The sequence below is a fragment of the Echinops telfairi genome, unplaced genomic scaffold (assembly GCF_000313985.2).
Source record: "Echinops telfairi isolate 266 unplaced genomic scaffold, ASM31398v2 ScPeMD7_443;HRSCAF=831, whole genome shotgun sequence".
Lineage (NCBI taxonomy): Eukaryota > Metazoa > Chordata > Mammalia > Afrosoricida > Tenrecidae > Echinops > Echinops telfairi.
Genome location: NW_022104341.1, coordinates 26,418,546 through 26,443,674, shown reverse-complemented (window position 1 = coordinate 26,443,674; position 25,129 = coordinate 26,418,546). Strand labels below are relative to the sequence as shown.

Below are 25,129 nucleotides of genomic sequence, written 5' to 3'. Positions count from 1 at the left end.
TACAGATTGTGATGAGTTGTATGAGCCCCTAATAAAACGATCATTTAATTTTAAAAAATGTGCTAAAAAACTCAGCTTATACATGAGTATATATGGTATGTATTTTTCCTAAGAACAGGTTGCCCACTCTGGTTTACTTACCAACAGAAGTGAAATCACCTTCCCTGAGACAGACATGTCCACCCTATCACTACTCCTCTGGACTTGAATTTCCAGTTAGGTTCAATAAATGCCTGTGTCTGCTGATTTGGGATGACCACAGAACGATATTATAGAGCAAGAATTGAGTGGGTTTCTGTTCTCCCTCTCCCTCACAACATGAGAAACTGACCCCAGCTGAGATGAGGCCTCCTCTCTCAAAGTGTGTTTTAAGATGTACAGTTAACGAGTATTAGGCAAGCACAGCTCACCATTGCTTAGGAGACTGTCTAAGAAGATGACGTGACTTAAGAACAGATGCCTGCCTCTGGCTGGGTGCTCACCCATATAGCAGTGGTCTCAGACACTATTTGTCCTTTTATGATTAACTGCACTCAGCTAATGCTTTCCAGGTTCATTCATGGAATGAGGTGCTTCCTGGTTTCATCATTGCTTTTTAGGGACGTATGGTATTCCATTGTAGGAATATACCGGAATTTCTTTATCCATGCTCCTACTGATGGGCATTTGGGCTGTTCCTAGAATCTTGCTATTGTGAACTGTGCTGCAATGAATTTAGGAAAGCCAATGTCTGTTCATGTTGTGTCTCTTACTTCTTTGTGGTATACTGGCAGAGGTATTGCTGGGTCATATGACATTTCGATTCCCAGTTGGTGTATTATTATTATTATTATTATTATCATCAGCATCATCTATCTAATGTAATCTATTCAAATACACCAAAATATTTTCTATATTGTAATTTTCCTTCAGTAGTATAATAATTTTAGCATTATTGTGATAATTACATAATTTCATGTCAACTTGAAGACATATAAAAGTGTAAGGGAATTGTGCCCGGTCTGACCCCCCACACACACACCAGGGTGAAACACAAAGGGAGTGCAACAGAGCAGCAAGGGGAGCAAAGCAACAAAATCCCCAAGGAATCCTGAAAGTAGATTTCAGACTCAGAGGGCACCTCATCAGACGCAATTGGAAAACATACATAAGGGTCAGCAGACACACCTGGAACTATTTATAGGCCCCCCCCCCATTATTTTCCTTTTTTTTTTTATGTCTGTCTACATACGATAGAAAAGATAAACAATCCCAAGCAGAAAACAAAGGGACCGACAGTTCTGCGGGGATGGGAGAGAAAGAGAGCTGGGGAAAGAAGGGGGAAGCCAACAAACTCAGAGACAAGGGATAACAAGAGATCAAAAACTAATGGTGAGGAGGGTGTAGAATGCCTGGTGGGGTTTGATCAAGTGCAAGGTAGCCAAAAGGAATTAGTGAGAGCCAAATAAAGGTCAAATATGATAGTGGGACAGAAAGAAAGAAAAAAGAAATATAGGAAAGAACTAGGAGGCAAGGCATTTACAGAGGTGTAAATATAGGCATGTACATGTGTAAATATATTACTATATAATGATAGGGCTATAGGTCTATGTACATATATTTACAAGTATCAAGGTAGCAGATTGACATTGGGCCTTTACTGAAGCCGTCCCTCAATGCAAGAACACTTTGTTCTAATCACCTGGCATTCTGTGATGCTCACCTTCCAGACATGATCTCTGAAGTCAAAATGGGTGCATAAGCAAATGTGGTGAAGAAAGCTGAGGGTGCCTGGCTACTACAGGATATAGTATCTGGGGTCTTAAAGGCTTGAAGTTAAACAAGCAGCCATCTAGCAGGGAAGCAACAAAGCCCACATGGAAGAAGCACACCAGCCTGAGTGATCATGAGGCATCAACGGGTTCAGGTATCAGAAGACCCAAAACAATCATATCGAGTCGAATGAGGGGGTCGGAGTGGAGACCCAAAGCCCATCTGTAGACAACTGAACATCCTCTCACAGAAGGGTCACGTCAGCCAGGGTGCAACACAACATTCCTCTAGTCCTTTAATGCCTCCTCTCATCTCTATCATGACCCCAGTTCTACCTTACAAGTGTTGCTAGATCAGAAACACTGGTATAGATAAGAGCTCTGGACACATGGGAGTCCAGGACAGATAAATCCCCCAGGAACAGTTATAGAAGTAGTGATACCATGAGGGTAGAGGAAAGGTGGAGGAGGAGAAGGGGGGAAAAGGAGGACCGATTGCAATGATGGATGTATAACGAACAACAGACATGTGGGTGAAGGGAGACAGCAGATGGTGTAAGATATGAAAATAATAACTTATCATTTATCTAGGGTTCATGAGGGGAGTAGGGAGCTGATACCAAGGGCTCAAGTGGAAAGAAAATGTCTTGGAAATGATGTCGGCAACATATGTACAAATGTGTTTGATACAATTGATGTATGGATTGTTATAAGAGCTCTAAGAACCCCCAATAAAATGATTTATATATTAAAAAAGTGTAAGGGTGGTATTGTGGTATTCAACCTGCCAATGAGGTCAGCCTGATGGTGCCACCTTATGGGCGTGGCCTTCTAAGGAGGGCCCTGGGAACCTCCCCTCTCACTCTGCCTTCATTTTCCTGCTAGTTGACCCTGGTTGTTGCCAGAGCTCTGGAGATGCTTCCACTGCCATTGAATCCATCAGACTTTACCCCCACCGGCCTGTGATCCTCCTGCATTCTGCATCATTGTATGTGGCTGCATGAGTCTGGAGAGGGACTTATGGACTAGTATCAGACTGACGGACTTGAGTTGGACTGGGACAGGGATGTTTTGATATAAAGCGCTTTCTTATACATACTTGACTATCTCTGGATTTGTTTCTCTAGTCAACCCTTCTTAACACAATTACCGTGAAATATGCCATTGTAGCTTTTAAAAAATCATCGTAACTTGTTCTATTCCCAGTTCTTTTAGGTCGCACTAGATTGCTTTCCACACTGGTTGCACATGTTTACAACCCGCCAGCAGTGGACAGTAGTTCCAATTCCTCTGCACTTCTCCAGCACTTGTTTTCTAGTTTTTGTTTGTATGTTTTTTAATTGGGCTATTGTTGTGGCAAAATAATATTAAGGCAAACATTTAGAGATCTTAACTAGGGATCAGCAAACATTTGATGAGTGTCAGATGACTAATATCCTAGGCTTTGAGGGCCGTTTGGTATTTGTAACAACTACTCAACAGTGCTGTTAAAGCCAAAAAGCAGACGCAGACAACACAGAAACTAATGGAAGTGGATGCGTTCCAAGAAAACATACTTCACAAAACAGGCAGCGGTACAGATTCAATGCACAAACTTGAACTCTGCCAACTCCTAACTACTCTAACTTGGCAATGAAAGCAGTCTTCCCGGGAGGGGGGAGGGGGGAGAGAGGGGAAAAATCAGGACCTAATGCGGGGGGCTTAAGTGGAGAGGAAATGTTTTGAGAATGATGAGGGCAATGAATGTACAAATGCGCTTTACATAATTGATGTGTGTATGGATTGTGATAAGAGATTGTGATAAGAGTTGTATGAGCCCCTAATAAAATGATTTTTTTTAAAAGAAAACAGTATTCCCCAGATACAATTAGCACCAGGTTCAGAGCACAGACACAAAGATCACTACCTGTCCCTGATAGTTAAAAGGATCACCTGGAATGTGTTCAGATGGGAGTGTGTGTGTGTGTCCAATTTTACTGACTTGAATATTATACTTTTTGCCTTGGATACTGTACATCATACAAAATACTAACTGCAAATCAAGTTTTGCCTTTCATCAACTCTCACAAATATCAATCAGAAGGTAATCCAGAAGTCTGATGAAGGGTGTATGCTCTAGAATTTGATGCCCTACATTTCAATCCTGGTTATTCTAATTAGGTGTTTGATGCCCTACATTTCAATCCTGGTTATTCTAATTAGGTGCTATGTATTCAAACACAAGCTACTTAAACTTTCTCTAAGCCTCAGTAGTTTTCACACCTATTACCTAGCAAATGGAGAAAATAATCCTATCTACCTAACAGGGTTACTGTAAGCTTTACATCAAAGTATCCATGTAAGCAGCTCAGCATGAAACACATGGGTCTGTCTGCCTTAATATTGCCCTCCCTGCCCTGCTCTAGCTGCCCACCAATCCCTTTACTCAACTCTCTTACTACCACTGTACCCACTGTTATCGCTGTCAGCTGCTATTGATTTAATTCTGGCTCATCGTGACCCCAAGTGTCAAAGCAGAACTGTCCCACAGGGTTTTCAACACTGACATTCTGGGTGCAGCTCACCAGGCCTGACTTCCAAGATGCCTCTAGATGGGTCTGATTTGCTGGCCTTTCTGTCAGTGGTTGCTCACTTGACCATTACCCCCACCCAGGGCCCCTAGTCTACCCATTAACTTACCTCAGACATAAAAATATCAAATATCCTTGTTGCGATTGATAGTGGAAAAGTTGTAAGAAAGATTGTCAGAAACCAGGATGATGCATACATTGAGGTATGAAAACTCTGAGACTGAAAGTGTACAAAGAGCTCTGGAAGATGTTCCTAAAAAGAAGAAAATAAGTATTCAAAACATATAAACTGAATGTTTAAATTAGGTCTTTGTATATGCATTACATCAGCCAATAGCGGATGCTACACAATGGGCCTCACATTAAAAGGCTAAGCGATAAAAATCAATATGTTCACAACAGTGGTTACTATCAGAGCAGGGAGGAATGGTGTGTAGTTGGAATTCTGGCTGAAAGTTAAAAAAAATGAGATTTTTATAATTGTTTATTTATTTGTGAATACATTGTTGTCTGTCATTCTAGGTCCTGTCTTAAGCTACAATATTTTAGAAAAAAATTATGCTGAAATTCTTCCAGGTTAAAAAACAAAACTTCCAGGTGTTACCTACCATCACCCACCTTTCATTTCCCTTCTACCTTCTTCTCCTTAAACACAGATGCTTCAGTAACTCTGGTAATTTAAAACATCAGTAACAAATTAACTGAAAAGATCAAACTGAGCATTTAAGGTTGATCAAAATGGGGCTATTGTTTTATTTTACTTTTAAATTTCAGGTGTTTTCACATTTTATTAGCTATCATCTATAACCTAGAGCTGCCTCATACCCTCCCCTCCCCCCTTTTAAAATTGTTTTGGGGAGGTCTATTATTTTTGGAAAAAGGGAAAAATCTAATTTAGAATCATCTTAAGACCTACTTCACGATGGCAATGATTTACGCATCCCTCCCGCCCCCTCCCACACACACCCACCCCGGGGGATGAACAACAGACACATGGGTGAAGGGAGGCAGCGATTGCTGTAAGATATGAAAACAATAATAATCTATCATTTATAAAGGGGTCGCGAAGTGGGGGGAGCGGATACCAAGGGCTCAAGTAGAAATAAAATGTTAAGAAAATGACGATGGTAACATATGTATAATTATGTATGACACAATTGATATATGGAATCTTTTAAGAACTGTAAGAGTCCCCAATAAAATTATTAAAAGAAAAAAAATAAGTATTGATCACAGAGATAATTGGAATGAATAAATCTATCTCATAAGAAAAAAATAAAAGACCTACTCAGAGTTTTCTTTAAAAGACTAAGTATTTTGCATCTTTCCTTCCTTGTACTGGAAATGATGGAGGAAAGATGAGGCTTTCTACTCCCAGTCTCAAACATCCACGGGGCAGTTCTACCCTGCAGCCCTACAGGTCCCTACGAGAGCAAAGAAATGACTGTTTGACAGTAGGCAGAGGAGCCCTAGAAATGGAGGAGAAAAATGCTGGGCTGGTTCTGTGTGCAACAATCACTGGCATGCTTGAGACCACTGTTGCAACCACTGTATTAACTGATCTTCTCTGAGATTCTTCTACTTTACCAAGCACGAAATTCTTCTATAGGGACTGGTTCCTTCAGATAACATGTCCAAAGTCTCGAGAGCCTCACTTCTAAGGAGTATTGTGGTTGTACTTCTTCCAGCAGGAGTCGTTTGTTCTTCTAGAAGTCCACAGTATAGTCAACATTCACCAGTCCCAAAAATCAAAGGTACTGATTCTTCCTTGGTCTTCTTTATTCAATGTCAAGCTTCCACAGGCATATGAGGTAAATAAAAACACCAGGGCTTAAGCTAGGTGTACATTGGTCCTAAAAATGATACCTTTGCTTTTTAGCACTTTAAGGAAGTCTCTTACCAGATACCCACAATGCAATAGACACATAATTTTTCTAACCACCACTTCCACACTGCTGATTGTGGTGGGTCCAAGTAAATTTTCATGATAACTTCAAAATTCTCTCCATTTGTCATGTTACTCCATATTGCTCCAGTTGTATTTTTGTTTTCTTTACATTGAGTTGTAACACATACAAAAGGCTATAGTCATTGATCTCCATCAATAAGTGCTTCACGCCCTCTTGGCTTTCAGCAAGCAATATCTTGTCATCTGCATATCGCAGGTTATGAATGAGTCTTGCTACAATCTTGCTACCATGCTCTTCTTCGTATAGTCTAGCTTCTTGGATTATCTGTTTAGCACACAAAGGATATAACCTTGATACACACCTTCTCCGATTTTAAGCCATGAATTCTGTTTGAACAACTGTATCTCATTCTATGGAGAGGCTCTACAAGAACACAGTAATGTACTCTGGAATTCTTGCTCTTCTCAATGCTGCCCATTGTATGTTTTGATTATAATTTGTTTGATCAGTTATAGAAACTATTTAGACACAGGAACTGAACTAGTGGAACTGAAGACCAAGGAACATAAGCTCAGGGGGCATTTATATCAACTGGTAAGATACAGCTCATAAAGATAATATTCTAGATATCCTAGTCTGATAAGCACCATCTGGGGTCTTAAAAGCTTCCAAGCTACCATCTAGGGAACACATCTTCCTGAGTGAAGCAAAGAAAAATTATGCCTCAGAGAAGCAACAAGTACAAAAGATAAATGGTCCCACATGGGCCAGCCCCAATCCCAACTACTACATGGACACCTGCCCCTCCCCCCAGAAGAATTTATTTCAAAGGACGGCACTGAATCTGCAGCTCCGGGAGAGGGATATATCTGATCGGAGCACACAGGAGCAGATGAAGGGGGAGGAGGAGAGAGTGGAGCACATCCTGGCCCACCAGGCCTTGAGGACAAGGTTCTCGATATGAGCAGCCAGTGCAGAGAAGACCACATGGCCAGCCCCACTATGAGACACAACGTCCCTCACTGACCCATAGCCCTACAGGGAACAACACCAGAGACAGTGTGGAAATTGCACCCGATCTGATCCCGCTACACTGAGACAAAACACTAAGGGGGTGCAACAGAACAGCAAGGGAACAGAGTGGCGAGGTCTCCAGGGAATGCTGAAGGTGGACTTTGGGGCCAGGGCTTGGTGCCCCAACTGACTGGACTGGAAAACACTCCTAAAGGCCAACAAACAGTCCTTGAACTAACTACAAGCTTTTCTTTCTTGTTGTGTTTTGTTTTGTTTTTTTGTCATTGGTTTGTTGTTGTTTTGTTGTATATTGTTGCTTGGTTTTGCTCTGTCTTGTTTTTGTGCACGTTATTAATCTCTGCAGTTCTGTCTAAAATAAGATAGGCTGGATGAACAATCTGGAGGAGAAAACAATGGAACTGACAGTTCTGGGGGGGCATGGGAGAGGGGGAGGTGGGGGGAAAGGTAGTGGTGTTAACAAACCCAGGGACAAGGAAACAACAAGTGATCCAAATCGGTGGTGAGGAGGGTTTAGGAGGCCTGGTAGGGCGTGATCAAGGGTAATGTAACCAAAAGGAATTACTGAAACCCAAATGAAGACTGAGCATCATAGTGGGACAAGAGGAAAGTCAAAGGAAATAGAGGAAAGAGCTAGGAGGCAAAGGGCATCTATAGAGGTCTAAATAAAGGCATGTACATATGTAAAAGTATTTATATATGAGGATGGGAAATAGATCTATGTGCATATATTTATAGGTTTAATGATAAGATAGCAGAAGGACATTGGGCCTCCACTCAAGTACCTCAATGCCAGAATACTTTCTTCTATTAAATTGGCATTCTATGATGCTCACCTTCTCAATACAATTGCTGAAGACAAAGCGGGTGAATCAGCAAATGTAGTGAAGAAATTGATGTATGTATGGGTTGTGATAAGAGTTGTATGAGCCCCTAATAAAATGATTTTTAAAAAATGGTCCCACATGAACCACAGCCTCCTTTAACCTGAGATAAGAAAAACTAGTTGGTATCTGACTACCACTATCAACTACCCCGATGAAGTCCCGGCAAATGTATCACCAGTGTGCTTGACACAATGGATGGAGGAGTGGATTGTGATAAGAGTTGTACGAGCCCCAGTAAAATGATTTTTTTTTTAAAAGGAATGAGTAAAAAATGTAGAACCAATTTCAATTAAGAGGAAAGAAAAAACTAGACAGACTTGCCAAAGGAGATCAGAGTAATCCCCAAGATTCTAGCCCTAAGGCAACCTTCTAACTGAAAACATCCCTGTGCTAGAAAGCATCTTTTGGCCAAATAATCAGCGGGAACTGAGAAACGAATGGTAACAACCTTAAAGATTGTGTGCTTTCGAATAATCAACTAAGCAAGCCCAAAAGGGCAACGTTTGCCCCAAACCAGACAGCTTAGGAAGCGGCAGGGAAACCAGACAAACAGAAATGGAAAGCCAGGGAGAAAATAAAGAGAGCTGATAAACTATAAGGTTTGTGGGCATTGCCACGGAACAACTTGAGAGTAAACTACTGATTGGAAAATGAATTTGCTATGTAAACCTTCACCTAAACCAGAAGAAAAAACTCACTGCCATGGAGTCAGTTCTGACACACAGTGACCTACAGATGGAGTAGAACCACCCCTGTGGCATTCTGAGGTTGTCAATCTTACAGGAGCAGAAAGCCGGTCTTCCCCTGTGGAGCGGCTAGTGGGTTCAAACTGCTGACCTGCTCCGTATGCAACCTACTACACCTCCAGGACTTTCCCATACAGCACAATAAAACAGACTCCAAACCAAACCCATTGGCATCAAGTTGAGTCTGACTCTTGGCAACCCTATAGGACAGGGAAAAACTGCCCCTGGAGGTTTCTGACACTGTACCTGTTCGCAGGAGCAGAAAGCCTCATCTTTCTCCAGAAGAGAACCTGCTGGTTTTGAACTGCTGACCTAGAGGCTAGCAGCCCAACATGTAACCATTACTCCACCAGGGATCCCAAAGCATAATAAAGTTATTAAAAACAACTTAAAAAATAATTTTATTGGGGGCTCATATAACTCTTATCACAATCCATACATCCATACATTGTGTAAAGCACATCTGTACATTCATTGCCCTCATCATTCTCAAAACATTTGCTCTCCACCTAAGCCCCCAGCATCAGCTCAATTTTTCCCCTCCCTCCCCGCTCCCACCTCCCTCATGAACCCTTGATAATAATTTATTATTTTGTCCTATCTTGCACTGTCTGACATCTCCCTTCACCCACTTTTCTGTTGTCTGTCCCCCAAGGAGCAGGTTATATCTAGATCCTTTAATCGGTTCCCCCTTTCCACCCCATCCGAGGTGCTTATAATTCCTGTGGTATTTTTCCTGAGATTCATCAAAATAGCTCTCATGCCTGCTAATTTATTAATCTATTTTTCAAATTCTGCTCCCTAAAACTCAAGTCAATAAAAACATTCACATCATATCACTGAATATATTTATATAAAATATTGTATATAAAATTAACTCCAGAAAAGTGAAATATTTCTGAAGTATTTTTCACTTGAATTTGATCCCTCCATCATATACAATCACTATACCCAGTATTTTTTAACTATTAACTTTTTAAATCTATTAACCTTTTATTGTTAATTGTCTATTGTTATTGTTGAAGGTTAACAGAGATTATTTTCCACTGAATAATTCATACATACTGTTTCATGCCATTGACTGTAATCACAATATACCATCACTCAGTCCACTCTCCCTGTGCTTCCTGTTCCCCATTCCTGCTGTTGCCTACCTCTCTCGAGCTCTGTCCTTGGGTAAACATCGAAACTTTGATCTCCAACGTTGATTATCCTTAAGGGCACATCCTTCTCCACTGATACAAGGGGCCTTAAAAAAGGACCTAAAGGATAATGGAACTCAACCCCAGAGTGAGCTCACTTCCAGACCTGAGGGGGCAATGTGACTAGGCGCACACCTTAAATGAGCACTATCAGAGTGAGGGGGAAAGAAAAAGACGGGTGAGAGACTGAAAGCGACAGAAAGGACCCAGCAAATGGGCTGATGTCAGTGCCATAACGTCATGGCACCCATGAGCACGCAACAGTCAGAAGCTCTAGGTAGCAGTGGTTCTCAACCTGGGGTCAAATGATCCATAGCAGTAGCAAAATGACAGCGATGAAGCAGCAACGAAAATAAATGTATGGTTGGGGGTACCCACACATGAGGAACTGTATTAAAGGGTCGCAGCATGAGGAAGGTTGAGAACCACTGGTATAATAGAATGTAATAAGGATACCCACATGCTTAGCTAGTAACATTATGGCACATTTAGCACAAATGTATAGTTTAAATATGAAAATTAGTCAAATTCCATATTGAGATCCATGGCAGAGGGCTCCTAGCCTGGAATAAAACCAAAACCAAACTCACTGCCACTGAATCTATGCCAACCCATCACAACCTCTAGGACGGAATAGAACTGCCCTTGTGAGCTTCTGAGACGGTAGCTCTTTATGGAGTAGAAAGCACTGTCTCCCCCCATGAAGAGGCTCGTGGCTTCAAACTGCTAACAATACTCTTAGCAGCCAGGCACACAACCATTACACCACCAGGGATCCTTAACTTGGAACAGTAGCTCATAAAATACTGATCTTTTGGTTCCTTTAATGCTTTTTATTTGCTTAGCTGTCACTCAAACCGAGAGAAAAAAAAGTACACACCCACAATTGCTTTTCCATGAACACTGCACATTTACCTGTATCATGCATTCAAATTGATACATGCAAAGGCCCAATTCTGCCATACTTGGTTTAAAAAGTTCACGTAGTCTATAATCTTGCATTAATTTAACAAACACACAGAAAGCTTCTTCTTCTGGCATCTACATTAGGAGAGAGAGAAAAGCAATAGAGCTTAATATTCTGTGGTACACAAATAAGCCACATTACATTTAAACCAAGTGCCCATCCAACATAAACAGTCGTTACCCTCAAGGAGCTTTTGAACTATCTAGTAGAGGAGGCAGCCGATAAATCACACATAAATTAATATATGTCAGATGGTGAGAAGTGCTTTGGAAATCAAATAAAGCGAAGTAATACAAAGCTCTGGGATAACAAACTACTATTTATGTAAGGAAGTCAAGGGAGGTCTCTTGATATTTGAATGGAATCCTGAAGGAAGCAAGAGAATGAGTCATTGACAGTATCTGTACAAACGCTGTCCTGGAAGAGAAATGCATACAGAGGCCCGTGATACCTGGTATGTTCAAGATACAGTAAATAAAGGGGCTAGTAAGATAGGCGCTCTGGTGGCACAGTGGGTTACACACTGGGCTGCTAGCTACAAGGTCAGCGATCTGAACTCACCAGCTGTTCCATGGGGGAAAAGATGAGGCTTTCTGTTTCCATAAAGGGTTACAGTCTCAGAAACCCACAGGACTCCCCTGTCCTACAGGGTTGCTACAAGGCAAAATGGACTCGAGAATTTTGACTTTTACCTTAAATTAGATAGAAAGCTTTTTGACGGTTCTGATCAGAGAAATAATATAATGGTGTGATAGGTAGGTTTTATTATGCCAACCTGGCCAATGAACACTTGTGGGATTAACTGAAGGGTGGAGAAATATATGGCTCAACGAGCCTCACCTTTCTGATCTCTTGCTCTTTGATGATCAGACCAGTGTGCTGCTTGCCTTAAGGCTGGTTCTCTGCCTCAACTTTCAAGCTACACTACCTGTGGGTCACCCAACCCAAGGACTGTGTCACTATAGTTTGAGGTTCCTTCAAGACCTGCTTCACCAAACTACTGGAGGATATATCGCTTGAGCTGGGGACTGTCAGACCCTGTCATCTGGCTGACTATCGGTACCCTGCCTGGCTGTTTGCTGCCTGTGGCCAGATTGCCTGAATTGCTCTACAGGGGACTCAGCGGTCTGCTTCCTTGACTTGCACCCAGGGGCCCTCAAGACTTAAAGGACTGTCAGTGTATTAGCGGTCTCACGGAAGTGAGTTGCACTAAGCCGTTTTTACTGCTCTAATAAACTAATGAGCTGTTTATTTCTTATGTTGTATATTATCTATCTATGTAAATATGTATAAAATCTTAAGTGTCCTGGTTTTGTTTCCCTAGAGAACCCTATCTAACATACATGGCAAAAATGTTCTTGGGTTTTTTTTAACCTAAGTTTCAAAGAATCTATAAATGAAACTTAAAGGTAACAGTTTCACATTTCATGTGTAACTCGGGAAATTTTATCAAATAAGATGAGAATAAAAGCTTATGAAGAGCTACAAGGATATTCAGAATATTTAGGCAAAACACATTTATGCATGCCTTTCTTTTTTTTATGGGTTGGTTTTTGTTGGGTTTTTTTTGCTAAGGTACCTTCCTCAAAATAAAATTAGCTAATGCTCATTCATTCACAAAGCAGTGTGTTTCAAATAGGGAACCCCTGATGGATCGATCTCCTATTACTAAAGACTACTTTTAATAACAATACCCTTTTCCCTGGCCTCGACACAGCCAGACAGGAGTTAAGAATTACTCTTGGCAAAACCCCCACTTCCTTCTTTCCTGCCAACATTCAGCCACAGTTTTCCCTTGGAGACCACTATTACTAATCCTCTCAAGCTCTACAACCCCAACGGTTTCTATCAGTCACTACAAAAAGCTCAAGATGTCAGAACTCTCATCTTTTTTTTTTTTTTAATACTTTTATCGGGGCTCTTACATCTCTTATCACAATCCATACATTGCTGCAGTGTGTCAAGCACATTTGCACATATGCCGCCATCATCATTTTCAAAACATTCTCTTCCCACTTGAGCCCAATATCCACTCCCCATTTCTTTCCCCTCTCTCCCCCACCCACCCTCAATCACAAACTCTTGATAAGTTATAGATTATTATTTCCATATCTTACATCGTCCTCTATCACCCCTCACCCACTTTTCTGTTATTCGTCCCCCTGGGAAGGGGTTCTAGTTTGATCTTTGTGATCAGTTCCCTCTTTCTCCCCCGACCCTTCCCTAATCCTCCGGCTATCTATACTCTCCTTGTTGGCCCTGAGTGGTTTATCTACCCTGGATTCCCTGTGTTGCAAGCTCTTTTCTGTACAGAACTCTCATTTTATGTGGCTCTACTGCTCCCCTTATCTGACCCTATTTCCAACTCTCTCTAAACTTTTCCACTGAACCTTCTGGAACTTATTGTGATGGAATGAAATTTCCAAATATGGCTCTTCTACCCTAGTCTTTGTAACTCCCCCCAAATGACTGAATGAGACTAGGTAACCAGTGTGTGTTCAACACAAATTGAGGGGGTCTGTTACCACCTTCCTGGCAATATGGACGAGCCAACTTTGAAGCAGAAGTTGAGAAAAGGGAAACACATTCATGATTTCTGTCTGAAGTGGCAGAGACCGCCGAGACAAGATGCGTCAGAGACTAGGTCTTGGAAACAGAGGAGCAGTGCTAAGACTACAGGATACTTTCTCCTCATCTGGTCCAAAACTATGGCACCGTGGGACAGAGTGACAGGCAGGATGTCTTCATGGCCATGGAGGCAAAGGCCAAGGGGCTGTGTGGCTATCACACAGGACCAGAGAGAGACTTGGCTATCAACCACATGGCCAAGAGGCTGAGAACTGGACAAAGAGATTTGGCTGCTAAGTGAGGAATACAAAGACTACATGTCACCTTTCTGTTTGCTGATCCTGACTTGTGATAACCTATTGACTTCCCTAATAAACCCCTTCCGTTCTGAGTACTGTCTGTGAGTTGTGTGTGGCCAATACAATGGATTATCAGACCCAGCACAGATGTAGAGTGGCGTGGGAGGAACAGTTGGTATGAGAATAGGTAGAGGATGGAGCGTGGAGTCATGTGTGACTCCTGCCTTGTGGCAATGGGGAAGCCAGGGGAGGTAAGATATGTCCATTTCCACTGCAGTTTACAACACTTGAAATCGGCCAATATAAAAATATCCTATAACCTCAACCTCTTTTCTAAATACTCCTTTCACCTATTCGTCTGCCTAAAATCTGTCTCTCTTCCAGGGAGACTTGACCCCCAAAACCTGGCTCCCCCTGAGGCAGTTATGTTCTGTCCCACAGCACTCGAAGAGGGTGGAGAGGTGTGTCCTCCTTGAGCTTCCCTGCCACTTTCACCCCACGTGCTCTCTGTTCTCCCAGAAACACAGACCAGCAGGTAATTCACCCACTGCCCCTCTCTTCTGTGCGGCCTCTACAAACTTCCCCCACTCATTTTCGTGAAGATTAATTCTCTGGCCTAGCAAATCTTTGACTTTCTTTCCTACAATGATCTTACTTACTTGTTCAGGTTCTGGTGCCACACCAACTATGGTTCAAATCCCAGATTATCCACTTTAACAGCTATGTTGCATTGGGCAAATTATATAATCTGCCTGCTCCTTAGTTTTACCAGTTATCAAATGGGCAAACTAATAGCACCTATTTCATAGAGTTACAATGAAGAGTAATATAAATAAAGTATTTACAACTTTTGAACTCAACTTACAGGCCTGCGATTCATTTGGAGTACATACCTGTTCTCTATTCCCAACTTCTTCGTCTTCACCCTGTCCCTTACCCTATTACGCTTCTTCATTTACATACATCCACAATTATTTTTTTCTTCTCTCTCCCTCTATTATACCTCCAACTGGCAAATTTTTGATAAATGTAAGACCCCACTAAGTCTAAGTAGCAGAAAGTTGCTGAGGAGAAAACTAACAAACCCCTTAACTCCGTAGGCTGGTCTCACTTTGAATTCATGATCACAATGGCCTCAGGCACAGGAATGATTGTGAGGATGAACATGACCGAGCAGTGCTTTCATTCTGTTGTACACAGGGTAACTCTGACTGGGAGAAGACGCCACGGCACCTAACAACAACAATAATGTCAGTGGGTCTTTAATGCTGCCTGGAATAACGTATTACCCTGATTTAATCACTGTTAATTTTCTAGACCACCATTTCAAACTTTCTTCTCAGTTCTCAATTTCCCCAACATCTCATCCCCATTCTGACTCTAAATCAGTGTTTTCCAAGTGGGTCACATAGTTTCCTGGGGCACTTGTAAGACCACGCAGGACAGAACTGCTCTTCATCCCTTTGCTTTACCCTTGATTACGGGCTATAGCACAAACGTCTTTAATCGCTGGGGCGGCAGTGGTGGTGCTGAGGGTTTTTGGTTTTCACATTCTGAAAAGGGGTCAGCAGGTCAAATAAGTTTGGAAATCAATTAGCTAAATGAATAACCAAGTTTATTTCAATTAAAATAAAGCAATTGGAAGAAAAGTCCCATATTTTCATACCACACATCTCCTACCCTACCTGCAACTGTACCTATCTTTCCAGCTTTAGTGAATGGGACACTTGCCGCCTTTGTCATGAGACCAAAAGAACTGGATGGGTGATGATACCTGGTTGCTGAACAATGTAATCAAAGATTCCATAGATGAATCCTGATCAAAAGGAGGAAATACAAAACAAAATTCAAATTCTCATGAACTCCAGACTTTGTGAAGTTCAGGAGGATTAGACTGACCCCTGAAAGGGCTGCCCTGAGATAATTTCTAAAATTTAAACCAAAAATGACCCCCAAAGTCTTCTTAAAACAAGACAATAATAACTAGTTAAAATTATCAGCCTTTAACATTGGTTTTCTAGGAACTAGCTATATGAAATCAAACTGACAACAGACACTCAAAAGGTGAGACAGGGCACATGGGGGTGGGGGGTGGGCCTGAGTTTATGTTACTGGAAAAGGCATATTCAGAAAAGGAAGGTGAGAATGTTTGTGCAACTCAAAGAGTTGAATCAATGTCGCTGAACTGAACATGGAGAAAACCAATGTGTGCTCTGCTATGCATGTTCTCCACAACAAAACAAGACAAAATTTAGTCTTTTTTATTGCATATCATCTAATTTGACTTAAAAGTGGGCACATATCCTCCAACAACCATGAAGAACAATTCTTACTGTCTAGCATGAAGTAAGGCAGCCAGTCAGTGTGTATCTCTGAAATCAGGTTTAGGAATATTTTTTGTATACTTCTGACAATTATAGAGCTTTAAAATCCAAGTAAAACTGCTGGGAAATGAAAGCAAGGCATCAGGAAACACTGTGGTTGATTCTGGCCTTATCCACCATGAATCACGATAGTGGGAAAGTCACTGGACTTTTACTGCATATCCACTATGTCCCAAACACGATGCTAGATCTTCGACAGACATTATCTCATGTAAACCTCACAATGAATTGGGAAAGTTGTGTTACACTGAGTTGATTCTGGGTCACAGTGAGCCAGAGCAGACATAAAGCGCCTATAAGACAACGTAGAACTGCCCCACAGGATTTCCTAGACTCTGCTCTTTGTGGAAACAGACTGTCGGGTCTTTTCTCCCACAGAGCTGGTGGCAGAGAACAATTAATGGTTGGCCACTGCACCAGCATGGCTCCTGAGAAGTCCACAGTACTTTCTCATTGTGGTTCAGAGAGATGTTAAATAATCTAGCTCAAATAATCTAGAGCTAGTACAGAACTGAAATGTAAAGTACAGCCGATGTGAATCAAATACAATTATCTTCGAGGTACCTTTTCCTGACCAAAATCCTGAGAGTGACTATAGATTATAGTGGACTTTAACACCGTTTACTAAGGCTGAAGGACAATGATACATTCCTTTCTCTGCAGAGGTGTAACTGCTCTGCTTCTCGATTCTGAAGACGTCCACCATCCAAACCACTCCCAAACAAGCCACTGCTAATGGAAATACCCTTGCGGCATTAAAGGAGACTGAGCACCAGAGCCCTCTGCTCCACGTTAAACAGGAAACATTTCCATGGCATAAGAGGGATTTTTATATAAGACTTTAATTGGGTCTTTTTTGGTTGACAAACGATGATCGCTTCTGCTGCTGTGTGCTGTCCAGTCAGTTGAGACACGCAGCAACCCCTCGTACAACAGAGTGAAATAGGGCCTGGGCCTGCAGTCACTGTGTCAACCCATCTCCTCCAGGGAAAAGATCATTCCTCATTAAATGTGGGCAAGTAAGATTTAAGCAAATGCAGGTTGGCTTTAGCAAGCATTACGATACACATGTATATACCAAGAAGTTGACATTTAATCTTGAGGGCAGAGTATTAATTCATATTATCTTAATAGTTTTATACTTTTAAAATACAAATTAAATAGGCCTATTGAAATTATGCCTTACAAAAAGAATCACAGCACCCAATTATCACTAATAAAAACACATGATTTTTAAATTCACCCATCTAACTTTCAACGGAGTCTACTTGGACATTCACTTACCTGCATAAGCAACAAGCCAACTATGAATGCACTTCCTTGACAGTAACCAACCTCTCGATCCACCAGAGAATATGCCTGGAAAGCCAAGAATCATGTGTTCAAGATACTTTAACATTGCATATATCTTCCTTCTCTAAAACATGTCTGACAAAGAGGAGAATCAAAAGACCATCCCTGTTTTAGAAACGCCATTGCTTCCTTGTTCTAGAAACCCTATACATATCTCAAAAGCAAACATCTCATCACAAAACTTGTACCAGTTGGAAAATGCTGTCTCAAAAAAAGCCAGAAAGATAAAGGAACTGGGAATGAGGAAATCACTAACGCTTCACACAATCAAGTAAAATGTATACTGACTGAAGAAGTTAGAACAGGAGTAATGTTAAGGTACAGCACTGGTAAAATTGAAATGGTTTAGCAAAATGTCAGTGTTTCACAGAGGTATCTGTGAGGAAAAGAAACAATGCAAGACGACAATATGGAGGAGGACATTAAAATGATACACTTTTAGAAGCTACCGTAATGTATCTTAACAGCGTTGGCCACAGCAAGCAGGAAAACGCCCTGTCTGGGTACATGCTGACAGGAGGAGAAAAGGCTGTCCCATTTTTTGAATCTCAAAGAAGGCGAATTACTCATTTTCATAGAGGCTCTTTCTATGTTCAACAGTTTATCTTATATCAGCAAACTCATGTTAATGTAATGGATTTTCTAACAAGTTCCCCAGACTTTTATAATAGCATCGGTATTTTTAATTTCTTAAAATTCTAGTAAAACCCAAAGAGCAGAAATTAATGCCGAAGACAAATTTTTTGTCAAAGCAACTGATAGCTGAGGTAGAAATGCATGCTTTCTGATGGGAAACATATACTTTCAACAGTGGAAAAATGCATCTTTCTAAAACAACATATAGAACGTACCTTCATTACGTTAAATAAAACCTCCTGTCCAAGGCTATCTTTTTCCTTAAAAAAGTTATGTTCTGGGTAAGTTCTTGCAATGTCCCTTCGGATCAATTTTTCACAAGGTGAGGTCATTTTCAAAAGTTCTGAATACTGATCCTTAATTGGCATACTTTGTGCACTGCATAGAAGTTGCCAAACTATAGCTCGAAAGTGGTGGGGAATTCCTTTACGAACAAGTTCCTAAAAATAACAATAAAAGTAAATAAAAATTGACAAATTATTAAGCCTCCTTATCAAAAAGTCCTACCACACATGGAGAATAATAATTCACAAGGTTAGTATTTACAAGAATAGAGAACCTCTCCAGCAAGGTTCTGATAGTCTCTTGGATGGTCTGATGAGGGAGGGAACCTGCACAATCAAAAACAAGTTTGGGTCATTTCTGTCAGAGTAGGGCGTCTGAAGATGACCACTCCAAAAGCCACATTCACTGCCATCGAGTCAATTCTGAGGGACAAGGGAGACCTGCTCCGGGCTTCTGAGCCATCCACCTTCAGGGAGCAGGTTGCCTGGTCTTCTCCGACGGTGAGCAGCCTAGCTCGGAACCCACTGACCACCAGGGCTCCTTCCTGAAGGTGGACTTGATCATCTACAGACCTGTGATGATGGTACAACACTCAACAGCTTTCCTAGGGCTACTGAGGGGGAAGGAAAATGTATCACATATTCAAGGAAGTCATCGCTTTATTCCAAATCTGTAAAATACGGGAACTTAACTAATTTCTAAAATAATTCCCAGTTATATACTTCTACAATTTTAGTAGTGACAAGGAGGCCCTGGTGACATGGTAGTTAAGCATTTCACTGCGAACCAAAAGGTACATGGGAGAAAGAAAGACGTGGCAGTCTGCTTCTGCGAAGAGGGCACCATCGTAAACTCTGAGGGGCGATTCTACTCTGTCCTGCAGGGTCTCTATGGAGTTAAACATGACTTGAGGAAAACGAGTTTTACATTAACTGACTTTCACCAGTCACCCCTTCTACAGCAGCGGTTGTCAACCTGTTGGTCACCACCCCTTTGGGGGTCAAACGACCCTTTCACAGGGGTCGCCGGATTCATAACAGTAGCAAAATGACACTTATGAAGTAGCAATAAAAATAATTTGATGGTTGGGGTCACCACCACATGAAGAACTGTATTAAAGGGTCGCGGCATTAGGGTGGTTGAGAACCACTATTCTACAGGCATAAACGCATGAACGTACACGAAGCAGCCCTTTTAGTTACATAGTTTGGAAATTTGGGAATCTAATTTTTTTTAACAATCCTCAAATGAATACTCTATTAATCCTTGCCTAATGTCCTCCTCTAGGAGCCCTGGGGGTGTAGTGGCTTCACACTGGCAGTGATCCGCATGGTCAGCAGTGCGAACCGCCAGCAGGTCCTCGAGGGAAAGACTGGGCTCTGTCAGGTAGACAGTACAGTCTCGGAGACTCACAAGAGGTCGCTGTAAGTCGGCACTGACTCTAGGACAATGAGTCTGCAGTTCAATGTCCTCCTTTGGGATGCAGGAAAGAATGTGAACAATAACAAAAGGAGTACCTTAACTTGCTTTTCCTTCTTTTTGCGTACATCTTCCCAATCATTAACAATTCTTCCCCAGAGAAGCCAAGAATCTTCTTCAAGGTGGCTGAGGTTGCTAGAGGCGGAAGAGCTTGAAACGAGAGAGGAGCCACTGTTCCTTCTTGACCCGTTCACAGATCTTAAAGACTTGCTGTCCGTCTCTAACAATCTAAAACATAATGAAAAACTGCTCAAGACCTGACTTTACAGTCATGCTTGATAAAGCAATGGTAACACTTATCTTAGAACTTTACTACAGAAAAACGTACCCTTTTAAAACAGTTTTAATAATGTGCATACTTTCTTTTTTAAAATATTTCTGTTAGTACCAATAAAATAACTGATTTATTTTTTCATCTAAGTTTAGCTGTTTCCAATTTTTAAATAGCAAATTATGTTAAATGTTTCAGTGCTTATTAGCCCCACTATCATTTCCTTTCCTTCATTCTTCTAATGTGTATTTAGAAGAGGTACAACAAATCCTAAGTCATAACTAGTCATATTATATTTACAACGTGTCAGGCTATAAATAAGTAAGGCAGGGTCACACAGATTAACCAATTTCTTTTCCTCTTCACTTTCACACATGCATCACTTAATCTGCCAAAACAAGTATTTTTTTGGCACATATAATATAAAAAAGTGTACATTATTACTATCATTTTTAAATTATGAGATTTAATATATTTATTTACACACATTTTTAGTTATTTATAATTCTGGATTCTCTTGAAAAGTGAAAACAAATGGATGAAGCTGGACTCATATTTTTTGTGGCAACAACAGGGTTGCACTGACCAGGGGAAGATGGGAAGAACTATAATTGACTTAGTACTCCACATTTCCTACTGTCTCCCCAAAACTCAGGCCAAGGAAGGCACCGCTGCTATTTCTCACTGGGCTTGTGCTGTTACACTGGCATCTCTTCACTCTTAAGGCTCCACTTACCTTTTATTTTACCACTCTGTCTTTGGCCTCCCTCTCTCTTACTTGTAGAAAGAAGTGAAGATAATTTTAAAAATGCATTCAATGACTCAGCACATCAAACTCATTATTTCTTTCATACTTGCATAAGCTATACAACAGGTTGAAAATCAAGTCATTCCATCACATGATTAAGATATAAATTATATCATTCAAATAACAAGGGTCCTAAAACCTCTCATTTGTGTACTTAAGCATGGTTACTTCCAGTAATTCTTTCAGAAAAGTCATCTACTTAAGGGATAAGAAATGCTCCCAACACTAACTTATAAACGATGAAAACGAAGAAAGAGCCATGTGGCACACGAGCTACAAGTACTGGTCTTTCCCATCCAGGGCAAAGAAAAGTGAAGGAAATCCAAGCCCCAAGGAAACAATTAGTCTGAAGGACTATGAACCACAGCCTCCACTAACTTGAGACCAGAGGGGTCTACTGCCCGGCTCCCACTGCCCAATGCTCTCCTCAAGATCACAACAAAAGTTCCAAATAGAAAGGGCGGGCGGGGGAGTGTAAAACAAAATTCAAACCCATAAAAAAGACGAGACTTTACTGGCCTGTCTGATAAGAGAGTGGTGGAATTCACAAAACTGTGCCTCTGGACATTGCTCCAGTCCTGGAACTGAACCCACTAACAGTTATCAATTTTCAGTCAAGCAATACACAAGACTATAATGTGAACAATAATATCTATGAGGAATGGACTCCACTAAACAATCAACCACACAAGACCAAAATGATAGCATTTGCCCAAAATCAAAATTCAGACGACAGGAGGGGAGGAAAGATGAGCAAATGAAAACAGGAAACTCAGAGAGGAAGTGGGAAGTGCACTGCTACATAAAATGGATTATAAACAGTCAGAAAACAACATGTGCATGATGTTTTTAATGGGAAACTAATTTGTTCTGTAAAATTTCCACCAAACCACAAAATGTTCCAAAAAAGAAATGTATGTCATTTATCAGAATACAGAAACACCACTTGATAGTCAAATTTCTATTTTATGCATATCTTCATAACCTTGCGAGTATTAAATTCAGTATGAAATACATTAAATCTTAAAGAAAATTACTATGATCATATTTGTAAGAAAATGTCTCAATCTCACATCATTTTCAATAAAATAATATAAATTAATGAAATACAATCTTTACTCATGGGATAATTTAATATTTTTCATGGCAACAATAGTAAAACTAAAATTTCTCGTACAAAGCTTATAAAACAGCTAAACTGAAAGTCAACTATTTACTATAATAAATATTCTCTATTTAAAAGAAATTGTTTTACTTTAATTCCCTAATGTGTCTTACAGAAAAATTAATGTACTCTGGTGGTGTAGTGGGTTATTCCAGTGCTAACTACAAGGTCAGCAGTTCAAATCCCTCAACTGCTCTGGTGGAAGAAAGATGAAGTCATCGCTCCTATGAAGACTTAAAGCCTTGGAAACCCTAGCAAGAAGTTAGTTCTATTCTGCCCTATAGTGGTCACTATAAGATGGCAATGGCTGATATAAATAAACAAGAATTCAAAATGAGAGAGAAACTATTAAAATAATAAACTTGATCCTAAGTTTCTTGTTTCCCTAACATATTCATTGAATGCTTATTATATGCCATAAAATTATATTCGTTACTACTTTAAATAGATAAGCATTTAAGAGAAAATGATACTTACTAAGCTACATCATTTTAAAATATAATAGTAAAAAAGGGGTACCCAAAAAAACCCCAGAATACCCTCTCCTTAGTTCTGTATTTAAGTTTTTTTACAAAACAGCCTTATCACTTTCAAAGTACTCTCCATTACACTTAATACATAGGTCAAATCTGCAATTCCATTCTTGGAAACATTTTTCAAACATCTGTTTGGATGGCTCTTCTACATCGTCAAATTGCCATCCTTTCACGTCCCTCTGCATTTACAGAAACAAAAAGAAGTTGCACAGTGTGGGGTCAGGTGAGAAAGTTGCTGAGGCAAGAGAGGCATGTTGTTCTTTGCCAAAAACTGGCACACTGAATGGCTGTGTGAACAGGTGCACTGTTGTGGTGGCAAAACCAGTCCCCCATCTGCCACAAATCAGGCCTTTGTTGTCACACACTCTTAGGCTTCTTTTCAGAATCTTTAAATAGAAAGGTTAAGTCTGACCTGGTAAAACAAACCCCCTCACATTAAAAAAACCAAATGAGCATATTTTGCGGGGGTACCCCTTCATATATGAAAGAGCATTCATGCACCTTCATGAAGAGAGGAGGTGGGGGGGGAGATCACAGAAGATATGGGTGCTACAGCAAAACACAGTGAAGAAACTAGATGATGCTTGGCTATCAGAAAGAATTGCTTCTGGGGTCTTAAAAAGTTATCTTCGAATAAGCAGCCAGCCAAGTGAGGTGTCAACTAAGTCCACATGGAAGAAGCACACTAGCATGTGTGACCCTGTGTGATCGTAAATAATATAATCCAAATTCATGAGTGGAAGGGAATGGTAGCAGAGCTTTAATTGGGTACTCTGCTTTGCAGAAGCCCACAATCCATTAGCAGGATCTACACATAGATCAAACCTCCGGTGACTTCCCTCTGACCATAGTTGAGGGATGTGAATAGCCTCGTTATTAAACAGAGAGTATTGTAAAGATGATTACAGTAGATTAAAATGTAACATCAAATTTTGAAAGGTTAAAATGTAACATCTGATTGGATCCCCTTTGTGACACATTTAAAAGTTCTAGCAAAGAGCTGTTTAATAACCCCCAATAAAAAGACTAAAAAATAAAATCACATGTCCATTCAGTAAAAATTCATTTGATCTCCCCTTTTGATCAATTTTAAGGTTGTTTCAATTTTCAATATTTTCTGCTTTTTGAGGTTTTCCTCTAGTTTATTTTTCATTGAACAAAAATTATTTAATTGTTTTCTACCTAATTTTGTATTGAGTGATATTCTGTGTATGAAATCCATGACAGGTACTATATAGAGAAAGTAAATGGATAAATGATTACCTAGGGGCATGGCAGGGGAGTTTGGGTTAGCTAATAACAATGAATATGGGAATGAAATATTCCAAAATTGATTGTGGTGATAATTGTGCAACTTTTCTTAATGTGATTAAATGATTAAATTGAATTATATATGAATAAATATATATGTAATTTTAAAAAAGATCTAGCAGTTTAAAACAAAGTGAAGGTGAGGTACACATAATCCTCCAGTGAATCCCCTCAAAACATAGACCAGGGATGTGAATAGCTTTGCTATCACATAGGATATATTGGAAAATATATTAGGGCAGATATAACCAGGTTAAAATCCAATAGCTTATCATTTGCTTTTCCTTTTGACCCACTTTAAAGTTGTACTAGTTTTTAATACTGTCTATTTTCTTTCCAACTTGGGTTTTTCTCCGTTTTATTTTGTTTTGTGTTAGCTTCTTTGACTCTGTCTACACTTTTTGGTGTGTGAAATCCAGGATGGTGAATCTACAGAGACAGTAACTGGATTAACGGTCCCTTGGGGGTGTGGCAGGGGAGGTTGGGGAGGAATAGGGAGTTAACAACAATGACTAAAAAGAAGAAAATGTTGTAAAACTGATTGTGGTAATGACTGTATAGATTTCTTGATATGACCCAAGTATTGAATGGTATGATATTTGGATTATGACCCAATAAAACTGTTGCTTTTTCTAATTATCGACAGGGCAGATTTTAGAGAATCATAATGGTTTTAGAGATCACTGATTTGCAAATTATGGGATAAGCAGGACTATCCAATGAACTCACGAGTAGGCCATAAAAGAATGCTACAGTCTGGCTAGACCAGAGGATGGACACTGTACAGATAGGAAATGGAGACACAGGGCGGATGATCCCTTCAGGAGCAGTGGTGTGAGTGGCGATACTGGGAGGGTAGAGGGAGAGTGGGCTGGAAAGAGGGAACCAATTAAAAGGAACTATATGTGACCTCCTCCCTGGGGGACAGACAACAGAAAAAAAAAGTGGGTGAAAGGAGACGTCGGACAG

At 40.5% G+C, this 25,129-nt stretch overlaps 1 protein-coding gene across 6 annotated transcripts in view; it reads right to left on the bottom strand.

Moving 5' to 3' along the window:
- EVI5 (ecotropic viral integration site 5) overlaps positions 1 to 25,129 on the bottom strand; it is a 175,648-nt gene that overhangs the window by 131,431 nt on the left and 19,088 nt on the right. For 5 of the 6 annotated variants that reach the window (XM_013003877.3, XM_030886090.2, XM_045292124.1 and 2 more), the window contains exons 2-6: positions 20,108 to 20,297; positions 18,521 to 18,745; positions 17,601 to 17,675; positions 11,014 to 11,139; positions 4,431 to 4,574 (exon numbers count right to left, since the gene is read on the bottom strand). In XM_013003877.3, coding sequence (XP_012859331.1) covers positions 4,431 to 4,574; positions 11,014 to 11,139; positions 17,601 to 17,675; positions 18,521 to 18,745; positions 20,108 to 20,297 — 760 coding nt within the window. The remainder of the gene's footprint in view (positions 1 to 4,430; positions 4,575 to 11,013; positions 11,140 to 17,600; positions 17,676 to 18,520; positions 18,746 to 20,107; positions 20,298 to 25,129) is intronic. The other variant, XM_045292125.1, reaches the window with a different exon arrangement.